General features: G+C 41.2%; 1 protein-coding gene across 1 annotated transcript in view; it reads left to right on the top strand.

Moving 5' to 3' along the window:
* MRPS31 (mitochondrial ribosomal protein S31) overlaps positions 1-23,502 on the top strand; it is a 64,928-nt gene that overhangs the window by 5,624 nt on the left and 35,802 nt on the right. The window contains exon 4 of the mRNA XM_075851750.1: positions 6,540-6,638. Within this exon, the coding sequence (XP_075707865.1) occupies positions 6,540-6,638 (99 nt within the window). The remainder of the gene's footprint in view (positions 1-6,539; positions 6,639-23,502) is intronic.

Raw genomic sequence — 23,502 nt, 5'->3', positions numbered from 1 at the left:
TTGATGTATGCTGCCTGGTATAGATTCAGGGACTCCCCTTGGGCAGGGAATTTTCTTCATGCATGTGATGGCAGTGTCTACTTTCCGGGCTGGAAACTTGTGCAATTCGGTTCAGCCTTTAAAGCTACGATCTCTTTTTTTGTGGGGTGGGGGCAATGTCCAGGACATTTTTTTTAATTTTTTTTCACCCTCTCAATGCAAGAGCCATCTTTTTTTTTTTTTAAATTTTTTATGACAATGTAGCTCTGAGAGCTTGTCTTTTTTTTGGGACGAGCTGTATTTTTCAGTGCCACCATTTTGGGATACATATAATTTATTGATCAGCATTTATAAACTTTTTGGAGAGGGAATGCAAAGAAAAGGATGGAAGTTTTATCAGGTTTTTTTGGTGTTTTTTTTTGTCATTTACTATAACGAGTACCTTTACTCCACGGGTCAGTAAGAATGTAGCGATACCAAATATGTATAGTTTTTTAGTTTTTTCTGTTTCAGCACTTTTGCACGACAAAAACATATTGTATGTAAAAGTCATTTTTGTATTGCTTCATTCTGAGACTCGTAATCTTATTTTTCCATCGACCTTGCCGTATGATGGCTTGTCATTTTGCGGGGGTTTTTTTTTTGTATTATTTTGGGGTGAATATAACTTATTGACTAATTTCTAATTGGCAACAACAAGGCATCGGACTCAAATTGTAGTTGCAAGTAAAAGCTTAAAGAGAACCTTTCACTTGCCCATACATGTGCAGCGGGCTGCGCAAACACTGGGACACTTTGAATTTTTTTCCTATCCTCCTCCGTTATTTAGATATCGGTGCAGTTATATTTGGCGCCTGATAGTTAAACAACCCCCTGAATGGGTCAGTGGGACATTTAATTGGCAAGGGGGCGTGTTGCTGTCGCTGTGACACTGTCCAATCCGCTATGGACAGTGTCCCTGCAAGAGCTGGATCGGGCGACAACTATAACTGCACCAATATCTAAATAACGGAGGAGGATAGGAACATTTTTTAAAGTGCCAGAGTATTTGTGCCCCCCTGCCTATTGCATGGTGCACTCAGCTGCACATGTATGGGCAAGTGAAAGGTTCTCGTTAAACTTTATTGCATGTCACCCAAAAGGAATACAGGACAGGCGATGTTTCGGCCAATAAGTGGCCTTTTTCAAGTTATATATCGCTGGAAGCCATCAAATAAAAAAAAACTTTGCTGAAGGCCAATTGCTTTATGGCGTCCATAGGTCTTCAATACACATTACTTCATCTACCCATTTATCTGGATTATTTTCAGAAATTCCTGAGTTTTGCAGTGATATTGAAGGGGAAAATTCATCACTTACAGTTCCAGGCCTCCTCTGCTCCCAGAATCTTCACAAACATCATGGCAGAGGTCACAGTCTTCACTGTCTTCATCAGCAGGACATACAGATTATTCCTTTTCTGGACGGTATATTAATCTCAGCAAACACAGAACAGGAACAGTCTTTCAATGTGGGCATCACCCTACAGCTTCTGTCATCCCTAGGTTGGTTTATAATTCAGGAGAATTCAGATCTGATACCTGGCTAAGTCAAGAAAAGAGAGTCACTGATCTAGACAATATCTTGCTTTTCCTCTGGCATCTACTTCAGTGGCAGAAATTGTACTACTCATTATGTTTGGACAAGAAGCAAGACTCCCTGTATTTCAGGAGAATAATTCCTCTGAAAGTGAAGCAATCTCTGTTGGCGGATGAAAAAAGAAAACCTTCTAAGGGGAGTTCCATGTTCTCCAAAGAATCCAGTGGTCAGGACAACGATGCAAGTCAGTTCAAGTGGAAAAGCCCATTCAAGTCAAACAGGGCTCCTGGCCTCTTCCTAGCTGAGGAAGTTAGAAGCGGTTTGGGAGGTGCTCAAGGCAATAGAACCAGAAATAAAGAAGGACCACTGTAGTGTAGCTAACCAAACATGGTGGAGCAGGAAGAAACATCTTTGTCCGCTAACAACCCAGATCTTCAGTTGGGCAGAAAGGAAGATTTTGGCCCTTTAACCGATTCAACTCAAGGGAATATCAAGTCAAGTTGCAGATTGTCGGAGCAGACAAACTGTGTTTCCAGGAGAATGGTGCCTGAACCATCAAATCTCCCCGGAGATACAGAAAAATGGCGATGGCCAGAAATAGACCCGTATGCAACAAGAAAAAACAGGAAGATAAAGAAATTCTTATCCAGGTCATACCAGAAGAATCCAACAGCCATCAATGCCTTGTCTCGTCCTTGGAAGGGCAGGCTTCTCTATGCATCCCCTACCTTTCCTCTTAGACTGCATTTAACAGGTATCCTGGGAAAAGCACTTGGCTTTAGGGTTGCACGATGCATCGAAACTTCGATACTGTTTCGATACCCTGCACCCTGAAACGGTTCAATACAGTTATTTCATGTATGTCGATACTGAGCTGTGTGGTCCCACACCTAAGTATAGTAATACGTGCATGTAGTTAGAGCGGGGCTGCGGCTGTGTAATACAACCATTACCCCGCTCCTGGGTCCTGACAATCAGCATGATGTGTTGCACTAATGAGCGCCGACACTGAAGACAGAGCATGGTGACCGCACACTGAAAAACACCCCCATGTTCTGTCTTCAGTGCCTGAACCGCCGCTCATTAGTGCAGCGCCGGCCGCATCACCTCATGCTGACCGCGCGCGTACTTATTGTCAGGAGCGGGGCAATGGCTGTATTACACAGCCGCAGCCCCGCTCTAACTGCGGAGATCAGAGAAACCTCTGATCTCTGTCGTTATTCCCCTGAATGCTGCGATCAAAGGGGTAAATGAGAAGGGGCTTAATTACTATTAATGTGCGGCACATGGAGGTTCAAAATTCATCACACCTCGCGCCTCACATCAGAAAATGGAAGAACTTTTTTTTTTTTATTATTATTGTTGGCAAAGTATCGTTTTGGTATCGAGTATCGCAATACTACAAAAAGTATCGGTATCAAAGTCCAAATTCTGGTATCGTGACATCCCTACTCGGCGTATACAGGAAACGTATCCATCGGGTGAGAATTTGTTGAAATGCACTTTCTTATACAGAGGGCTACCGCAAAAAAGAGTGTACCGTGCGGTATATGTTGTTTTTACAATGAAGCCTGTGGGATGCAGCGGCATCCATCAAAGGCCTCCATTGGACATATATGTCATGAGCGTATATATCTCCAACGGAAGCCATGAACACAGTATACAGTGTTTTCAAGGGTTATTCCAGTTATTCCAAGGGTTTTGAAGAAAGTGCTAGAAATGGGAGTAAAATGAATCAGAATAGCTCCTTATTAGCCCAAGAGATCTTGGTTCCTGTTGCTCCTTTAGATGTCCCAGAAAGCTGCTTGGCTCCCGCGAAGAAAGATCTTCTGTTTTAGGGTGCAGTTCTGCCCCCCAGAGGTGAACCCACTTCATCTGCCAGCCTGGATATTAATTGGACGATTCTAAAGGACAAAGGCCTTTCATACAAGGTCATAAACACTTTGCTAGAGAGCAAGAATAAAGTTACTTCAAAGATCTATCATAAAATAAGGAAGATCACCATCCTTGGTCTGAATCTGAGATTAAAAACAAGCACCCTAGCAGTTCATCTGGCCATCCTCTGTACTTTATTGGATCAAAAATTAGCAGGCCGTTCACGGGTAAAGCGATTCGTCAGAGTAACGTCTTGTATTTCGGCCACTAATTTCCTTTGGTTTTAAAGGCTCTTACAAGACGTACATTTGTGCCATTGGCAGACTCTTTGAATTTCCTGGCCTTTATTAACTGTTCCTGTTAGCCATAATGTCTGCCCACAGAGTCCGAGAAATACAAGTCATCCTTATCTGAATATTCTAGAGGAGAGAATTATTGTAAAACTTCATTCATCCTTTTTTCCTAAAGTGGTTTCCTAGTTTCACTGTCAGCAAGAAATATCTCTTCCTTCCCTCTGTGCTTTTCCATAAAATAAAGCGTTCCATTCACTGATGCAGGAAGACGTGTCATTACCTACCTTGAAAACAAAAGCTTTCAGAAGAACTGTTGTTAATCCTGTTTCAAGGAAAAAAGGATCGTTGCTTCCATCTCTAGATGAATTATGGAAGCCATTTCTTTTTCTTGCAGGCTTATGGAGAAGCCGCCTTCCTCATTCAAAGTGTAATTAAACTTTAAAAAAAGCTTTTGACATGTTATAGTGACATATCAGAAGTATTGATCAGTGGGGGGTCCGAGCACTGAGACCCCCACCGATTGCTAAAACGAAGCAGCAGAAGCACTCGGGTGAGCGCTGTTCTGCTTTATTTTTAATCAGCTTTCCTCAGACTTTCTATTGAGCCCGTACATTGCTCCGAGGAAAGCCAATCAGAGAAGAAGCGGCAAAGCGCCCACCCGAGCACTTCTGCCTCTTCGTTTTAGTGAATGGTGGGGGTCTCAGTCTCCTTAAACACAATGCCTCAGCGCTCATCCAGGAACAGTCTTCCTGGATCAGCGCAGAAGCGATGTGTTGAAGGATCTGCGGCCAGAAGTGTAAACACATAATGATCTCGCGATTGAAGCTTAGATCACGCCGTGCAGGTAAGGGGAGAAGCTGTATGACACCGATTGTACTGAGTCATACAGACCACACAAACACCGCCCAAAGAGAGCAGCGTTACCACCCCTTTGGCTAGTGTAGCCTCATTTACATATTTAGAAAAAAAGCTCATAACTTTTAAAATAATAAACGTTTTGGGACACAATTTTCACTAGCATTATCAGTGTGACCGCACTTAAAGAGGCTGTCGCCAGATTCTCAAATCCCTATCTCCTATTGCATGGGATCGGCGCTGCAATGTAGATAACAGTAACGTTTTTGTTTTTTTAAAACGTTCATTTTTGGCCAAGTTATGAGCTATTTTATATATATGCAAATGAGCTTTGAAATGGACAACTGGGCGTTTTTTTTTCGTTCTGTCCAACTGAGTGTGTATTGTGTTTTTAATTGGGCGTGTTTATGTGTATGACGCTGACCAATCAGTGACCAGTCAGCATCATACACTCATCTCCATTCATTTACACAGCAGCATCACGTTCTTACTAGAACGATGTGCAGCCACATACACAAGTGTCCTGATAATGAATACACATGACCTCCAGCCTGGACGTCATGTGTATTCAGAATCCTGACACTTCTGAATCTTTTCTCTGAGATTTCCAGCAAGGGAAACAAAATCTCGTTTACCTCCGTAATCTCGCGAGATTACGAGTGGCTTGCTGGAATCTCAAAGAAAAGATTCAGAAGTGTCAGGATTCTGAATACACATGACGTCCAGGCTGGATTTCATGTGTATTCATTATCAGGACACTTGTGTATGTGGCTGCAGATCGCTGCTGTGTAAATGAATGGAGAGGAGTGTATGACGCTGACTGGTCACTGATTCGTCAGCGTCATACACATAAACACGCCCAGTTAAAAACACAATACACGCCCAGTTGGACATAACGAAAAAAAAACACCCAGTTGTCCATTTCAAAGCTCATTTGCATATATATATATATATATATATATATATATATATATATATAGCTCATAACTTGGCCAAAAATGAACGTTTTTAAAAAAACAAAAACGTTACTGTTCTCTACATTGCAGCGCCGATCACATGCAATAGGAGATAGGGATTTGAGAATCTGGTGACAGAGCCTCTTTAAAGAGCTTCCCTGTTGTTTCCTGTCCCTCTGGAGATGGGGAAGCCCTCCCGGTGGTGCTGTCGTAGATGGTACAGGAACATTTTTTCCACTTGAGGTCAGTGTTGTTCCAGTAATATATTGAAACAAGGTTTTTTTGTTAGTGCTTGTAAATGATAGATTGTTCATATAGTTCACAACAGTCTTCAGTATTTAGTATCTTTTTATGTATCTTCTATTTTAATTGTATTCTACCAAGTCGTATTTTACCTTGCCATATACCTGAATCCATTATGTGTAGTGGAAACATGTTCTTAGATTCTGTGCATGGTTGGTATATTGGTCACTATAGTGCTTTGCATGCCAACACAAATCATCATATAAGAACTGTGTAATTACTATTTTGTCATAATGAACACTTGTGGGCATTTAGGGTCAATCTGCTGATACAATGTATTGTATATAGTAATTTATTCCTGCCTATAGACTATACAGTAGCTGATGTGCTGAAAATAATGTCAGAATCCCCTGTATACAGGTACAGTGGTTGAGCACACTTTGGAATGGTCATTCACAATATGTGGCTGCTTCTAGCAAGCACAAGTAGTAGCAAGAAGTTGAGCAATAATGTATGAGCAGTTTACACATTGCTATTTTGCCATCCTCCAATCTGTCCCCCATCCCCCCCCATCAATGACCCAGTAGCTCTAGCAGCCCATTCAGAAGGATATCCTCTCCCAGTAACCGGTATTATATTTTAGGTATTAAAAAAAAAAAAAAAAAAAAAATTGTGTATCTGAAACAATGATAACATTTAAAGTTTTCTTTTCCCTGGCTCCTTCCCTTTTACTTAGAGTTTTGTTTATTGCTTCTTGCAGCAAAGTCATCTCTGGGATGAAGGTTACAAAACAAAGGCCCAAAACTGGCAAACAGATATCAGCTGAAGAGCGAGAGTTTATGAGAGATGCCACAAAAAAGTAAGTATCATCTATATATAGGAGCTACAGCAGTAATGAGCAGTGTAGCTGAGAATCCAGCACTAGGGTAACCAATAAATCTAACAGCCTGTGTCTCCTCTCTGCTCCTTTTATTGGCAGGCAGGTAGAGGCACCAACACTTCTTTCAGTCTGTCTTCTCTGCTCTGTAACTAGATGGATTTTGCTTAACAATAGGGGGAGGACAGCAGAGTAAAGGAGGAGCGACACCTAGTGGCAGTGATTTTTACACAAAATTTAGCTGTTTTAACCATGCAAATTCTAACCGTAAGTAAATTACAAAGTTGATATACTGTATATCAGGTATACTATTAGATTGTTGTTTGAAAAGTTAATGTCCATTGAAGTATTTTTACATTTGTTTTAATTACGTACATTTAGGAACATATTACCTTCTGAAGTGTCTGGAACCCCCATTGTGCATTCTAGTGATCGATTGCAATGTGGAGAACTTAAAATGCAGCTGTGGATGAGCGTGGGCGGTGTCAATCCATTTAAAGTTTATGTGACTGACAGACTCTGCCGAGTACAGCGCTCAGCTGTTTCCATCAACCCCATAGACATTAAATGGAGTTACGGCCGCAAGCTACTCCTCACTGCAGGGCGTGCAGTGAGGAGGATCGGGGGGGCTCGGGACCTCTGTTCTAGTGATTGGAGGGGGATCCCAGTGATCAGATATTTATCGCCTATCCTGTAAATAGGTGATAAATGTCATTCTTGGGCAACTCCTTTTTAAAGAGGTTTTCCTACTAACGAAATGTATCAACTATCTATAGGAGGATAAGGCCTTGTTGATCACTAGGAAGAGGGTCCCCATTCCACCTCTTCCACCTCATCAGTAGGCCTGCAGTAAGTGCTCGGTTGTTTCCATTATCTTGAAGCAGATAACACCGGATTACACCATAGTCAATAGTTGGAGACAGTTCAGCTCTCTAAGGATCAAGGATCACAGAGCATGCCCACAACACTCATTTTCTAGAAGTCCATGAATAATTTTCTTACTGAAGCTTCTTACGTCTATTTGGCAACTGCAAATCCTTGCAACTGCTCCCATACTCGCATATAATAAAATAAAAACAGATTATAATATTTTTCAGTGTATAGTCTTAGTTAAAAAAAAATGTTGGTACGTTCCCTTTAACGTTTTAAATCCTTATCAAAGCTTAAAAGCTGATCTGACAGCTGAATAGACTGCCCTAATAGGCTAAAAGGAGTGCCGAATGAATACAGTGGACTCGGTTATGAGGGGAACGCTATCTCCTATCCCTATCTTCAGTACCTGTCTCTGCACGTATACGCAGCAACCTGTCACTCACCAGCCGGAAGGGTGTGGGGAGGCAGGAAGTGTGCTTCCCCTTTTTAACCATTAGTTCTATTCAACGCTCCTATTAGCCAAATGACACAATATTTTTTTGTGCCGTTTTGGCTACTAGGAGTACAGACGCTTTGGGCAAAACTGATACTGTTTTCTGCCTAGTGCAGGGCCTGTGGAGAAAGCTACATGACTCAAAGAACACTAAAAAGAGAATCCTTGTGTAATGCATCACCCCCTCAGGCCCTGCATTAGTCAACACACAGTGTATCATTTTTTAGAGTGTCCCTCTAAGGCTAAATGCACACGATGCGTATTACGTGCAGTAAATCCTGTGGTGCGTATTACGCATCAAAATGTAAAAACCGCACCGAAAAATGAAGTTTTAGGTGCGTGTTTTTCCTGCGAATTTCTGTGTTTTTATCCGGTTTTGATGCATATATTCCGCAGCAAAATATGCAATGTGTATTTAGAATGAGACTGTATATAAAATGGGACAAAAAAATATCAAAAAACTGTTTGTTTTGGGATATTCGATTTTACTCTGTGGGCATTTGGGTAACTAGCAAGTGAGGCAGTGTTAGGGGCGTTCTAATTTGTGTCTCTAGTCCTCTAATGGGTAGGTGGGAATGTGAATTTGCAATGTTGCACATGGCCTGTAGGTGGCAGTCTCATACCACATCCACCAGTCCAGAGCCTTCTTGGCAGCGTTCTTAGACTGAAGGTAATTATTTACTCACGTTAAATGGAGGAGACAGGATTCTCAGTGGTGGGTATGGTATAATTTTTGGGTTGTTTCAGTTCTAACCTGTTGCAGCTAATTATAAGACACAGTCAGCCTTGTCCTTGGGTCTGTTCTGTAGTGTTAGCCCGTAGATAGACAGAGTTTACTGTGTTCACACTAGTTAGAAATGTAAATAGTTGCAAATGTGGCACAATAATACTCAAGGCTGATATTTAACTCCTTAATGACCGGGCATGTTTGTACCTTAATGACCAAGCCAGATTTGTCAAATCTGGTATGTCTGACTTTATCAGAGAATAACTCTGTGAAAGTTTTGAATATCCAAGTAATTCTGACATTGTTTTTTCGTCACATGTTGTACTTTATTTTAGTGGTAAAAGTAGACTGATACGATTTGCGGAAATTAATTAAAAAATAGAGAAATTGAAGAAATTTTGTAAAAATTATCATTTTTCCCTATTTTTAACTGCAATATGTGACATATGTACACACATACTGTACAATTTTTTTAATTAAATATATATTTCCATCTCTTTACTCTATTTTGGCAGCACTTTTGAAAAAATTTTTTTTTTTTAGCAATTTGGAAGACTTACAAATTTAGTAATCATTTTGTACATTTTGAAGTACATTTTGTTTTCCTGCACCAAGCCAGGTTTTCAGAGGCTCATAGGTGTCAGAATGGTGGAAACCCCCACAAGTGACACCATTTTGAAAACTACACCCCTTAAGGTATTTATTAAGGGGTGTTGTAAGTATTTTGACCCCACAGTTTTTTTGTAAGAATTCATGCAAAGCAGGCGTAAAAAAATATAATTTCACTTTTTTCATAAAAGTATCACTTTGAAGACCGATTTCTTTGTAAAGCGACCATGAGAATGAAGAAACACACCCCAAAATCTATCACCCTGTTTCTCCTGTTTTCAAAAATGCCCCCATTGTGACCCTAATGCATTGCTTGGACACACGACAGGGCCCGAAAGGGAGGGAGCACCCGGAGGCTTTCAGGACTCCTATTTTGCTTGAAAATGTTTTAGGCCCCACTGTACATTTGGAGAAGCTTTGAGCTGCCAGAGCGATAGAATCTCCCCATAAATGACCCCATTTAGAAAACTAGACCCCTTAAGGTATTTATCTAGGGGTATAGTAAGTACTTTGACCCCACAGTTTTTTGCTAAATTTAATGCATATCAGGTGAAAAAAAAATATAATTTCACTTTTTTCATAAAAGTATTTGTTTGAAGACCGATTTCTTTGTAAAGCGAACATGAAAATTAAGAAACACACCCCAAAATATATCACCCTCTTTCTCCTGTTTTCAAAAATACCCACATTGTGGCCCTAATGCGTTGTTTGGACACACGGCAGGGCCCCAAAGGAAGGGAACACCCGGAGGCTTTCAGGACTCATATTTTGCTTGAAAATGTTTTAGGCCCCACTGTACATTTGGAGAGGCTTTGAGCTGCCAGAACGATAGAAACTGCCCATAAACGACCCCATTTCGAAAACTAGACCCCTTAAGGTATTTATCTAGGGGTATAGTAAGTATTTTGACCACACAGGTTTTTCGCTAAATATATTGGAATTAGTCTGTAAAAATTACAATTTACTTTTTTTCTGAAACAACATAGAAATTTTTATTATTTACAAGGAATAACGAAGAAAATGCACCCCAACATTTGTAAAGCAATGTCTCCCGATTACGACAATTCCCCATATGTGGTAATAAACTGCTGTTTGGACCCACAGCAGGGCTCAGAAGGGAAGGAGCGCCATTTGGATTTATGATTTTGCTGGAATGGTTTTCGGTGCCATGTCGCATTTGCAATGCACTGGAGGGACCAAAACAGTGGAAACCCCCCAAAAGTGACCCCATTTTGGAAAAACCTTCAAGGAATTTTTCTAGGGGTATAGTGAGCATTTACACCCCACGGGTCTTTTGCAGAGTTTATTAGAATTAGGGCGCGAAAATTAATATCAACATTTTTTCCACTAAAATGTTGCATTTTCTCTTTTTCACAAGGGATAAAGGAGGAAAAAAACAACCATTTTTTATAAAGCAATTTCTCCCGAGTACGGAAATACCCCACATGTGGTCATACGTTTTTTCATTAGAAATGAATTAACCCTTTCAGGACTGATCCAGTTTTTGCTTTCTTATTTTAGATTTTCACTCCCCGCTTTCCAAGAGCCATAACTTTTTTATTTTTCCATCAATAGAGCGGTGTGAGGGCTTATTTCTTGCGGGAGGAGCTGCAGTTCTTATTGGTACCATTTTTTGGTACATAAAAAGTGATTCAAAAGTTGTATTACATTTTTTTTTTAGAGCGAAGGTGACAAAATAAAAAACTGCGATTTTGCCGGTTTCAATTATAAATTTTTTTAAGGTGTGCACTGTGCAAATTAAATAATGGTATATTGTAATAGTTCGGACTTTTACGGACGTAGCGATACCAATTTTGTTCATTTTTTGACATTACTTTAGAAGAAAAATGCGAAAAGCTGTTTTGTTTTTTTAACTTTAAAAAAAAAAATTCTCACTACTAATAACTATAATTCTTCTACACATTTTATTAATCAATCCCCTTAGGGGACCTGATCCAGCGATCATTGGATCGCTGGTACAATATACTGCAATACTAATGTATTGCAGTAAATTGTTATTCTTACAGGCTTCTGTAACAGAGCGATCGCTGTTCCTATCCGTTCGTACCGAGGGGGCCTGCTGTAATACACAGCCGACACCCGCATCGTATGGAGCGGGCTCAGCTCTTGAGCCGGCTCCATACATCAACCGCCGCACCATGACGGCCAATTAAGTCATAGTGCGCAAAGGGGTTAGTGCACAGCGGATGGTTCAAAGTGAAAATTGCAATTTTCCACTGATATGCCATTTTAGTGCATAATATGTTGTGCCCAGTGTGTCCCACAGAAGACAAATACCTCATAAAACGTTAAGCGAGTTCTCTCGGGTATGGCGACACCGTATGTGTGGGCGCAAACTGCTGCTTGGGCACGCTGCAGGGCTCAGAAGGGAGGGACGCCATTTTGCTTTTGGAGCGCAGATTTTGCTTGGTAGGTTTCTGTTTTGGGTTTCGCTGGTATTTCAGTTTATAATGTGGGGGGCATGTGTAATCTGTGCGGGGTACATCAGGGTATATGTAATCTGTGCGGAGAACATCAGGGCATAATAAGAGGGTATAATAATGCGGTAAATAAATAATAATTCATAGATATGTGGCCGGTGTCGCACTGATAAATGGCGCCCGATCTTATCCACTTTTGGAACACTCTGCACATTTTGCATCGCCATATTCTGAAAGCCAGAACAGTTTTATTTTTTCACCACCGGAGCCGTGTGAGGGCTTATTTGTTGCGGGACAATCTGTAGTTTTCATTGGTACCATTTTGGGGTACGTGCTGTTTTTTTTTAATCACTTTTTGTTAATTTTTTTTGCAATCCTGAGCAAAAAACAGGAATTCTGACACCGTTTTTTAGGTTTTCTTTTTGCGGTGCTCACCGTATGCTATAAATGACATTGTTACTTTATTCTGCGGGTCGGTACGATTACGGCGATACCATATGTATATAGGTTTGGTCCTTTTTTTAGCGTTTGCACAATAAAATGACTTATTTATAAACAAAAAAAATTTCTGTGTCCCCATATTCTGAGAGCCATAATTTTTTTATTTTTTAGTCAAAAAAGCTGTGTAAGGGCTTGTTTTTTTGCGGGACGGATAGAAGTTATTATCGGTATTATTTTCGGGTATATGCGACTTTTTGATCACTTTTTATTCTTTATTTAGGGAGCGGTGGTGACCAAAAAAATTGTGATTCTGTCGTCGTTTTTTATTGATTTTTTTTGGGGTGTTCATCGTGCGGGGAAAATAACATTACAGTTTTATAGTTGGGTTCGTTACGAACGCGGTGATACAAAATATGTGTACTTTTTTAACGTGTTCATTTTTTTTCTATAATAAAAGTCTTATTATAGGAAAAAAAGCATTTTGTGTTTATAGAACTTATAACTTTTATTTTTACACTTTTTTTAAAACATTTTTATTACTTTTTTCACTTGTCCCACTAGGGGACACTTAGTCTTGCAGCTTTGATCGCTGCTAGAGTACATTACACTACACACGTAGTGTAATGTACTCTAACTGTCATTGTGACGTGACTGTCACACTGACAGGAAGCAGAGGAGGAACGGCCGGAGGCTGTTCCTCCGAGGCTTCCGTACATGGCAACCCGGAGGTCATTATCTGACCTCCGATTGCCGTGACAAGCATCGGAAGCCCCCACGATCACTTCGTGGGGGCTGCCGATGTGCTTCAAACCACTTAAATGCGGCGACGGCAATCCGTCGCCGCACTTAAGGGGTTAACTGCCGAAAGCAGCGGCGATGGTCCGCTGTCCGGCAAGACTGATGTCTCAGCTGTCTAGGACAGCTGTCAGCGCGCGTCTGTCACTCTGTGTTTACACAGAGTGACAGTTTGAAATGCGGACGAAAATGCACGTCCTGGTGCGGGAACTAGCAGCCGACCAGGACGTGCATTTTCGTCCTTGGTCGTGAAAGGGTTAAGTCGCTGCAAAACTTTTCTGTCTGGATAAACAAAGAGGTTTTGTTGAAATGATAAGCGTGAACGCTTTATAGCTCAGTGATTATTGCAGCAGGCTTAAAGGGAACCTGTCACCAGCATTTTAGGTATCAAGCCAGCAATACCTTGTGAAAGTGGGTGAAAAATCATTGTTCGCTAACCTATAAATATGTTCTAAGTAAGCTCTGTACCTTTAGTATTCCGTTTTTCAGTGGTCCCGAGCTGTATGCAAATGAGCACAAAAGAGTCAAATCTTCACTCGAAAAGAGTCTGATCTTCATTCCTCCGGCGTTTGAGTTGACTCCGCCTTCTTGTTTTTGATTGACCGCTTCTCTCACTCCACTGCACATGAAATCCCGCACTTGCACATTGAGACACTAAAGCAGCTGTTCTCACATTATTTTACTGCGCATGCTCGGCGCTTAGTGTGACGTCGTCATATGCAGTCTGTTCCTCTCCTAATCCAGCCCCCGTCTCCTGACAGCAGAGTGAACGAAGCAGTGCACAGCATCCCGACAGTTGATGGAGTGAGGACCTGCAGCCGAAGAGGAGGTCAATTTTATTTTAGTGTCTTGTTGATGGGTTGTGGTTTGACTCCCCCGCCAATCAGCTGTTTTGAAGGGGTTGCAGCCGCTCGTACGAGCGCTACTTCCCCTTCATTCCGGTCACTTTCTCCCACTGAATCGCCGACACGGACGTGTCAGCGATTCACAGTATGACATACGACGACGAAAGGGGGTGTGTACCCGCGCGGTGCATGCGCAGTTAACTATTTCTGTATGAATGAAGCAGGGAAGGTTGGTGAAGCACGCATGCGCAATATTTGTAACAAGATTTCGGCATTTAGGGCTGGACAGGCGGCGTAGGTGTGCGGGGTTAAGATCCTGCGTCACAAAGTAAAAATAAATGACCATAAAAGGCGGTAAAAGTTTAAATTACAATATTTCGGGCAAGAGGAGGACGTGAGGAGAGAAGAACCGATAAATCAACTATGGACAGCTGCGGCCAATGAGGGGTCAGGAGGTTTTATAAGGTAAGATGTCGATGACAGGATCCCTTTAACAACACTGTCGCAGTGGAGAGCGAGGTTTACTTTTGTGTGTTCCACAGCAGGGGACTAAGTACATTATTTAAATAAAAATTGTATATAACCCCCTAATAACAAGAGTATGTAAAACCCTTGTTACCATATGGTAGTGAACATGTTGGTTTGTTCAAGACATCCAGTCAAATTGATCATCTTCTGGTTTAGATGCCTGTGAGAAGATCACATTGGTGAAGTCTGACATCTCGGACCACCACTGATTTACAAAATCCGGGCTCCAAAGATAGCACAAACCTTTTTGATTTCTTCTTATTCACCAATAATCTTCATTTAACTAGCTTCCCTGGTTAATAACTATGATGTGTGTGTTATTCCTCCTTGAAATAGTTGAATGAATTGACAAGGTGAATCGGTAACACCCATTTGTCAATGGGGCGTGTCCCTACATAATCTGGCACTGTCCAATCAATGCTGATCGTGTCAGATTGTAGGGACACGCCCTATTGACGAGGGGAATTGGTAACACCCAGTTGACAGTTCATTCAAACATTTGCAAGAGGAATAAAAAAAGAATGGCACAATGTAGATTTCCACTAAAAGATTTTTGGGAATACAAGTATTTACTAAAACAGACATGTCAGGAAAGCTAATGGCTCCTCAACACACACATACAATGCTGTGACCACGTGGGCACAACTGCATCAACCGTGGAAGGAGGCCACATTCCAGCTATAATGGCCGGGATCGGAGAAATCAACCATTTAAATCCTTGGTCACTGCAATCAATATAGACTGTGGTGTAATAGAGTTGTGACATCCCCTTGTCATGTCATCAAGCTTTTTGATGAATCCTTGCTACATATGCACATGTAGCCCTGTAGTCCTGCCTTTAGTATATACTGGGATAACTGCCTGTGTAATGTACAGCTATATTAACATAAGTCAGTACATTATTAGTAAGGTCTCATGCACACTTCAGTTTTTTCCTTCAGGGTGCTATCCGTTTTTGTCACTGATAGCACCCTGAACCCATTCATTTCAATGGGGCCACGCACACTTCAGTTTTTTTGACGGTCCGTTGCTCCTTTCCGATCCAAAGTAGAGCATGTCCTACTTTGGCCCGGGATTCCGTGACCGTGGGGCCCATGCAAGTCAATGGGGCCGTCAAAAAAACTGAAGGCACACGGAAGGCATCCGTGTGCCGTCCGTGTGTGACGAAGCCGTTGCCTAGCAACCGCCGGGCGGGCAGAAAAACATTAGAAAAATATTACACTAATCGGCAGCCACTTGTCTCTATCAATAACTGATAGAGAAAAGAGGCTGCTGATTTAAAAATAAAATAAAAAGCATTTCATACTTACCCGGCCGTTGTCTTGGTGACGAGTCCCTCTTCTTCCTCCAGTCCGACCTTCTTTTGTGACGCGGCAGCCTGTGATTGGCTGCAGCGGCCGCGGCAGCCTGTGATTGGCTGCAGCGGCGACATGGATTGAACGTCATCGCTGGAGGTCGGACAGGAGGAATGTAAGTATGAACTTTTTTTTTTTATTACATTAAAATTGTATTTTCCGCGCGCCGAGCATGGTACTGTCACCCTGGACAGTACCATGCTCGGCGCACAGAAACGGAAACATGGAGTGCACACGGGAGTGCACACGGAAACCACATGGCCGCTAAAACGGGTTCACTGACCCGTCAAAAGCGGCCGTGAAAACGGTGACGTAAGTGTGCACGAGGCCTTAAAAAGCAGGATTACAAATTTAAATCTTGAAATGTAAATAAGAAAAATAATTATAAAAAACAGCAGTATAAATAAGTGTTTTTGTTTTTTAACCCCTTAACGACCGGCGTATAGTATTTTTACGTCGGCCGTTCAGGGTAGTTCTTCTGAAGCGCCGCCTTTTCACGTTGGCACTTCAGAAGAACTTTCCCCGCATCGTGCGGGGTGCTTCTGAAGCCCAGGCAGTTGCTAACAGCCTCGGGTTTCAGGGCAACCTTCGGAGACCACTAGCAGTGGTCTCCGATCATATTTAACCCCTCAGATGCGGCGCTCAATAGCGAGCGTGGCATCTGAGTGATTTTAGAGGGAGGGAGTTCCCTCTCTCATCCCACTGGCATCCCCGCTTGCATCGCGTGGTGCCGATGGGTTCTATGGCAGCCTAGGGGCCTAACAAAGGCCCCCAGGTCTGCCTTTAGTGATTGCCTGTTCGGCTATGTCAGAGGCATGACCTAACAGGTGCCTGTCAGTTTTACACTGACCAGCAATAATACGCTGCAATACCGAAGTATTGCAGTGTATTATAATCGCGATCAGAAGCCTTGCACAGCATAGTCCCCCAGTGGGACTAAAAATAAAGTGAAAAAAAGTTAGTTTGTAATAAATAAATGTCCCAAGTAAACCCCCCCCCCCACCTTTTTCCCCTTAAAAATACTTTATTATGAAAAAAAGGAAACATTTACTCATATTGGTATGGCCGCGTCAGTAACAAACCCAACTATAAAACGATTACATTATTTAACCCGCACGGTGAACGCCGTAAAAAATATAATAAAAAACAACGCCAGAATTGCAGTTTTCTCTTCATCCTGCCTTCAAAAGAATTTGATAAAAAGTGATCAAATCGTCACATCTACTCCAAAATGGTACCAATACAAACTACAAGTCGTCCCGCAAAAAAAAAGCCCTCCTACAGCTGCATTGGTCAAAAAATAAAAAAGTTATGGCTCTTAAAATATGGCGACACACAAGAAAATTGTAAAAAAAAAATCCATATAAATTTGGTATCGCCGCAATCGTAACGACCCGCTGAATAAAGTTATTTATACCACACGGTAAACGGCGCAAAATTAAGACGCAAATAAAATGGCGAAATGTCTTTTCTCCCAGTACCCCACTAAAAAAGTTATTAAAAAGTTAATCAACAAATTATATGTACCCCAAAATGGTACTGTTAGAAAATAAAACTTGTCCCGCAAAAAAAAGTCCTTATACAGCTATGTCGACACAAAAATAAAAAAGTTATAGATCTTTGAATGTGACGATGGAAAAACTTACAAAATTGCTCGGTCATTAAGGTTTAAAATACCTTCGTTATTAAGGGGTTAATTTACGCCACATCAAATAACATTCATATATTTGATACCCCCATGACAATAATAACTCGAACAATAAATGACACTGTTATTGAAAGGCTATGTAAACTGTTGTAGCCTTTTTTTCTTTTATTTAAGGTATGTGTTTGTAAACATTTTTCTAATAGATATTTATTAAAAATGTTATTTTAGTTTGAGCCTTTCAACTTCTAGATATTCACTATACATAGAAGCCGCATAACCCCGCTTCAAGCCGAATCCGTCAGTCATCTGGCTAACCGCTCGGCTGACAGCAGCTCTTGTGCGCCTCTGACGCACAATATATCCCTAATGCAGATCAAATTTATACATTTAGATTTAATCGGTTTTGGGGTTGTATTGTTTGAGTCACACAAAAGACACTGGCAGCAGAGTAGTCAGTCCAGCTGACTGACGGACTCGGCTTACAGCGGCATTATGCAACTTCTATGTGTAGTAAATAAATGGAAGCTGCAGCGCTAAAACGAAATGAAATTTTTAATAAATATCTATTAGAAACCACTAAACATATACATTAAATAATAATTTTAAAAAAAGGCTGCAAAGGTTTTCATAGCTTTAGCGTGTCAGTTCAGTTATACTCCCCGCCTGAAGCAACAATTTCACATAAATAAAAAAAACGACATCTCGTACAACTACGTCAATGACTAAAAATAAAAAGTTGTAGTAAATGAAATGTGAGAAAGCAAAATAAAAAATAATAATAATAATTATTTGCTGCTCTGCGAGGTTACACAATTGACCAATCTGCTGCTAAATCCTGCATTTTAAGTTGGCGGAACAAGGGCAGAGCCGCTAATGAATATTCATGAGCAGTCATTTTGTTAAGAGACCTAAGTAAGATTTGGGAAAACTGCAGTGCAAATTACTGGAACACAATTAAGAGACACATAGTGCAGATTTATCATTTGACTCTATAACTACCAGTCCAAAGACAGAACAGATGCATTTAGGTGACAGATTCTCTTAAAGTGGTTAAAGGTGTTGTCTACTATACATTAGATGACCCCTATTGATGTGACCTATAAGACATAATAATCTGATCGAAGGGGATCCATTCTCTCTCCCATTATGTACATCCAATGCACTGAAACCTCTCCAAAAGATCACCCCTTTGGATGGCCGTCTTAAAGAGGTTTCGCTGGGTGGTATTCTTTGTACAATCTCTACTTGTTTGATGGGTCCCTTGACAATACACAGTGCCCATTCATATGAATAAGTTGTCTGTATAATGCAGGACTAGATAAAAGACGCTCTTTGTAATTGCTTTACACTCTGGCCTAGAGATGAGGATCCTAAACGGAGGACCCCTTCTATTAACTCAGAATTCCCTGATAGGGTATGTGGAAATGGGTTCGCTACACTAGACAGCCCTTTTAATTTTATAGTAAGCGCATAGGTCCCTTCTGGTATTGATAGACGGCATCCCCTCCCACATGGAGATTCTTGTATCCTAAAGGTTAAGCCACATATTGATTCTCGCGGTCGCTATTAAAGAATGGTTTGAAACCGGTCCACACTTTAATGGCTGCTGCCACGAGAATCAATGAGGATCGACCTCTAGGTTCCAAGAAACCTCCATGTGGGAGGGGAAATAGTCTTTTATTACCAGACGGAACCCATGCGCTGATTATCCTTCACAAAGGAGATCGATATTTCTGACACGTGCAGGATTGGATTGACTAGTCTCACCTTAGACTGGCCACCAGATCACTTCCATAGTGATGTCTCATTTAAGGACTGCTAATTCAGGTTTACGCTAATAGCTGGGTCACCCCCATTACTTCTATAGCAAGATTGGACTCTGAAGTGAAGCGGCGGCAGAGACCGTTTTGACACCTTTCGCTTCCTGCAGTGTTTGAAGACCCAGATGCACCTTACATTCTGGGGCACATCTAATAAGATGAGTGGGTAGCCTCATTACCATCGATATAGCTGTAAACCAAGCTGTTTTACGTTATCTGAAGAATAGCTGTGATTTTGGTTACTTTTGTTTTGTCGCTCCGATTGCTGAGTAAGCGTGCTTTGTCATACACCATTGCCTGGGACATTGCTGTGTGGAAAAAGTTGATCAACTTTTGCTTTACGTATTCTGATTTCCAATCTATATTCTAGTCCAGATCTGCACAGACTAAGTTAAAAATTAAAATACTCCATTTGTATCATACCCTAAAAATACAACACACAAACAGGGCTCAAGATGGCGATCAAAATGGTCCCAAGAATTTGCAAATGGCAACAAGAAATTTTGACTAGCCGTGCCACAGCTTTTTTTTTTGTGTCTGTAACTTTAAAAAAATAAAAATCTCACCCTGCATCTAGCAAGCTTATCTGCTAGAACCGCCTCTGATGAAAACGCTGCCTACCGGAGAGGTACAGGAAAGCGGTAGATGCTATTTTCTACTGGGCTAAAATACCTCCGATGACGTCATGCCCATGTGACAGATTCCTGCTCTGTGGGAGGATAGATGCACCCAAAGGCAACTTGGTAATTTTTGTTTTAGTCTGTAGCACTGACATACCTGCGTTTGTTGTGGAATTTAAAGTTTCAGTGGGAAATTGTCTGGAACCTTAAATGTGTGCCAAATCTGACCATCGTAAGGCTTTTTGGCTGCAGAATCAGAAACGGTGCATTATTCCGACTGAAGATATATATAAAATCACTTCAGTGGCTGTTATGATTGCTGTGGGGTAAACTGGAGTGGGTGGATATGGCACAGATCACTGGTCCCTTTAGCAGCGCTTTGTGCAGGTGGCATAGGGGCATTTCTCCAGCTCTGAATGCACTGCAGGTGAACTGTATGAAATAGATCCGAGCCCTTAGTTGGACTTCTCTGCACATCTGCTACATGAATGCATCCCTCACCATAGGCTTTAATGGTATCTGTTAACCCCTTAGGGGACATTCATATAAAGGTTTGCTTTATGCGGCATAAGTTGTAGTTTTTAATTGACCATTTTTTTGTACTATATAATGTAGTGTGAAACTGAAACAAAGTTCTTCCTGGAGTGGAATTGGAAAACATATTATTTTTAATTATATATTTTTTTATTTTATTTTTACAGCGTCCCCCTGCGGTAAAAACTGCATTAACTTTATTCCACGAGTCAATTCAATTACGGATATACCAAATTTATACTTTAATTTTAAATTATTTTTTTTTTAAATGTTTCACTGCTGTTCCCAACTATTATCCCCAAAAACTATTTTGGGGTATATGTCACTTTTTTTTGATGACTATTTTTTTTTATTCCATTACAGAATGCCTGCATTGTGAATGTTTTTCTCCTACGGCGTTCACCCGCCGGGTTATATAATCTGATCTTTTAATGGTTTGGACTTTTACGGATGCGGCAACACCAATAATATTAACTTTTTTCTTTTGCGTACATAACATTTTGTAGAAAATTAGAGAAGTGTTTTTGTTTTTACTTTTTTTTAAAAAACATTTTATTAAACATTTTAAAAAAATGTCATTTTCATAGAGGACTTTACCGTGAAATCGTTACATCACTAATGCAATACACTGCAACACTTATATATTGCCTTTATCTGTGCTTTACTATTAAGCCTTGCCTCAATAGGCTTCTGGCTGCCATGATAATCGACCAGCACGCTTCAATTATGTCGTGAGAAGATGGGGGCGATTGGGGTACAGAGAGAGCCTCCCTCTATCTAACTTCTCAGATGTTGTGTTCACTATCGACTGTGCCATCTGAGGGGCTAAAGGTCCGAGATCAGATTTATCTCCGATCCTGGACGTCGCAGACAGGTGTCATCCGCCACACGTCGCATATGGTGCCTGCTCCATATTGTGATGGCGTAAATCCGACATAATTGTACGTCAGATGCCACCAAGGGATAAAACGGATACGTTGTGAACTAGAGTCATGAGAGTTCATGACATATCTGTTAAATGGATGCCAAGTCCATGCGTGACTGATGCCACTATTTAACATCGATTTAATGGATCCGTCACCCATAGACTACAATGGTATCCATTTAATGGGTACATCATAAAAGGTAATTGGAGAGCCCATGATGTATCCGTTAAACAGAAGCTTGTGGCATATGCCATACAGTGGCATATGTCACCTATAGGCTTCCATGTTTAAACAAAACGTATACTGCGTAGTATAGTCCATCCTTCAAATAAAAGATATATTGACGTATACCAGCCCAACGAAGGCCAAAGAACACTCTAATCAGGCTGATGGAGCCCTATAGACTCGTTTAGCCTGTACGTTGGGAGCTCTCCCGACGTGCATGCTAATCAGACATCATTGATGTGATGTGAACAAGGGCTTAGTGGGCTGTAAGTGCAATAGTTAATATGAATTTGTTTTGTAATTTAGACTATTGAACATCAGAAAACAACCAGTGTAATGGACATACAAGAAGAATTGATCAGCAAAACATTGGAGAATAACGTTAGAAAATTAAACGTTGACAAAGAGGGGGTATTGACTGCGGAATTTAAGTGGTTAAACTGCGTTCTCTCTCACCTGGCCATTATAGCAGGGCTGTAGTTGTTATATACAGCTGACACCCGCAACGTATTGAAACAGGTTCAGCCTGTGAGCTTGCTCCATAGAACCTCCCCTCCCCCTATGACGTACATATGAAGTTTTTGGTCATAAATGGGTTAAATACAATTTGAAGTGTACCTGTTACCAATTTTTGGGGTTGTAATCAGTATTAGTTTATTATATACTGGTGGATATTCAGTTAATTGATATCTTACTTTTTTAGAGTATATTTGGGCCATTTTTCAGGAATGTTTACTTTGAAGTGAAAGAGTCTAAAGGGTTTGCTTGTGTCTGAATGAGTCTGAAAGCTGGAGCATCAGTAAGGGTTTAGATTATCAGATTCAGTGCAGTTCAGCGGAGTTTGTGTGTGTGTTTAATCGACTAATCAGTTGCTAAATCCTGTATTCTAAGAGGGCTGGACAAGGGCGGGCCCCCTAATATGTATTTTTAACCATTTTGTTAAGAGACCTAAATAACATTCAGGACAGCTGCAGTCTAAGTTACTGGAAGAAAATCAGATTCGCATAGTGCAGATTATATTTATCATATGATTCTATAATTACCAATCCAGATATCTAGAAAACCTGCATGGTGATATATACCCTTTAAATCTTATTATTAGGCTTCAGATTTGCAGTTGAAATAACCTGCTGTATTACATTTATGACTTTACAAAGTCTGAGAAGCCAGATAACCAGTTAAGACTACTTGACACGCAACCATAATCTTGTGGGTTGTTGTGTTTTTTTTCCTCCTCTGGGTCTATCCCTAAGTCCACTTAAAAAGGTGTAATGACGGGGGTAGGGAAACAGACAAGTGAGCCCTAATCTACCCGCCACTCAGTCCCTGCCTACTTGCAATGACCCGCCCTAGGCGACAGGGTACAACTGGGCGACGGTCCCTACGCTCAATAAGTGCACGACAGACAAACAGACAAGGGTACACAGAAGCTGAGGGAAATGGGGCAGTTGCCCACGGCAACACCGTGAGCAACAAGAGTGGTGAACGAGCCGAGTCAAACCAGGAGTGTACGAGGTACCAAACGCAGAGCAGGAGAGTAGTGAACAAGCCGAGTCAGACCAGGAGTGTACGAAGTACCAAACGCAGAGCAGGAGAGTAGTCAGTAAACAAGGGTCAATATGAAGCAGGGTCAAATAGTTCAAGAAGCTGCAGCAGGGCCAGGAAACCAAACGAGAAGAATCACAAGCAAGGAGGAACAGGAAAGGCAGGTATAAATAGACAGAGGGCGGGAGCTAGCTCCGTCCGGCCAGGCTGCGATAGGCTCTCCCACTCCTAAGCCTGCCATCCTGAGTGGTGGAAGATGGAGTCAGTCTCACAGACCTAGAAGCAGGTGCAGACTGATTACCTATGGGCGTAGACACAGAAGCTGTGCCTGGCAGATCCTTTACAAAAGGTTTATCATTTAGCCATAAAAATATAAATAAAGCCAAAATATAAAAATTAAAAAGCAAAAATATCAGCGTAT

Source organism: Rhinoderma darwinii, chromosome 2 (genome assembly GCF_050947455.1).
Source record: "Rhinoderma darwinii isolate aRhiDar2 chromosome 2, aRhiDar2.hap1, whole genome shotgun sequence".
NCBI classification, from domain to species: domain Eukaryota; kingdom Metazoa; phylum Chordata; class Amphibia; order Anura; family Rhinodermatidae; genus Rhinoderma; species Rhinoderma darwinii.
Note: the sequence above shows the minus strand (reverse complement) of the source record. Positions and strands in the feature narration are given on the sequence as shown.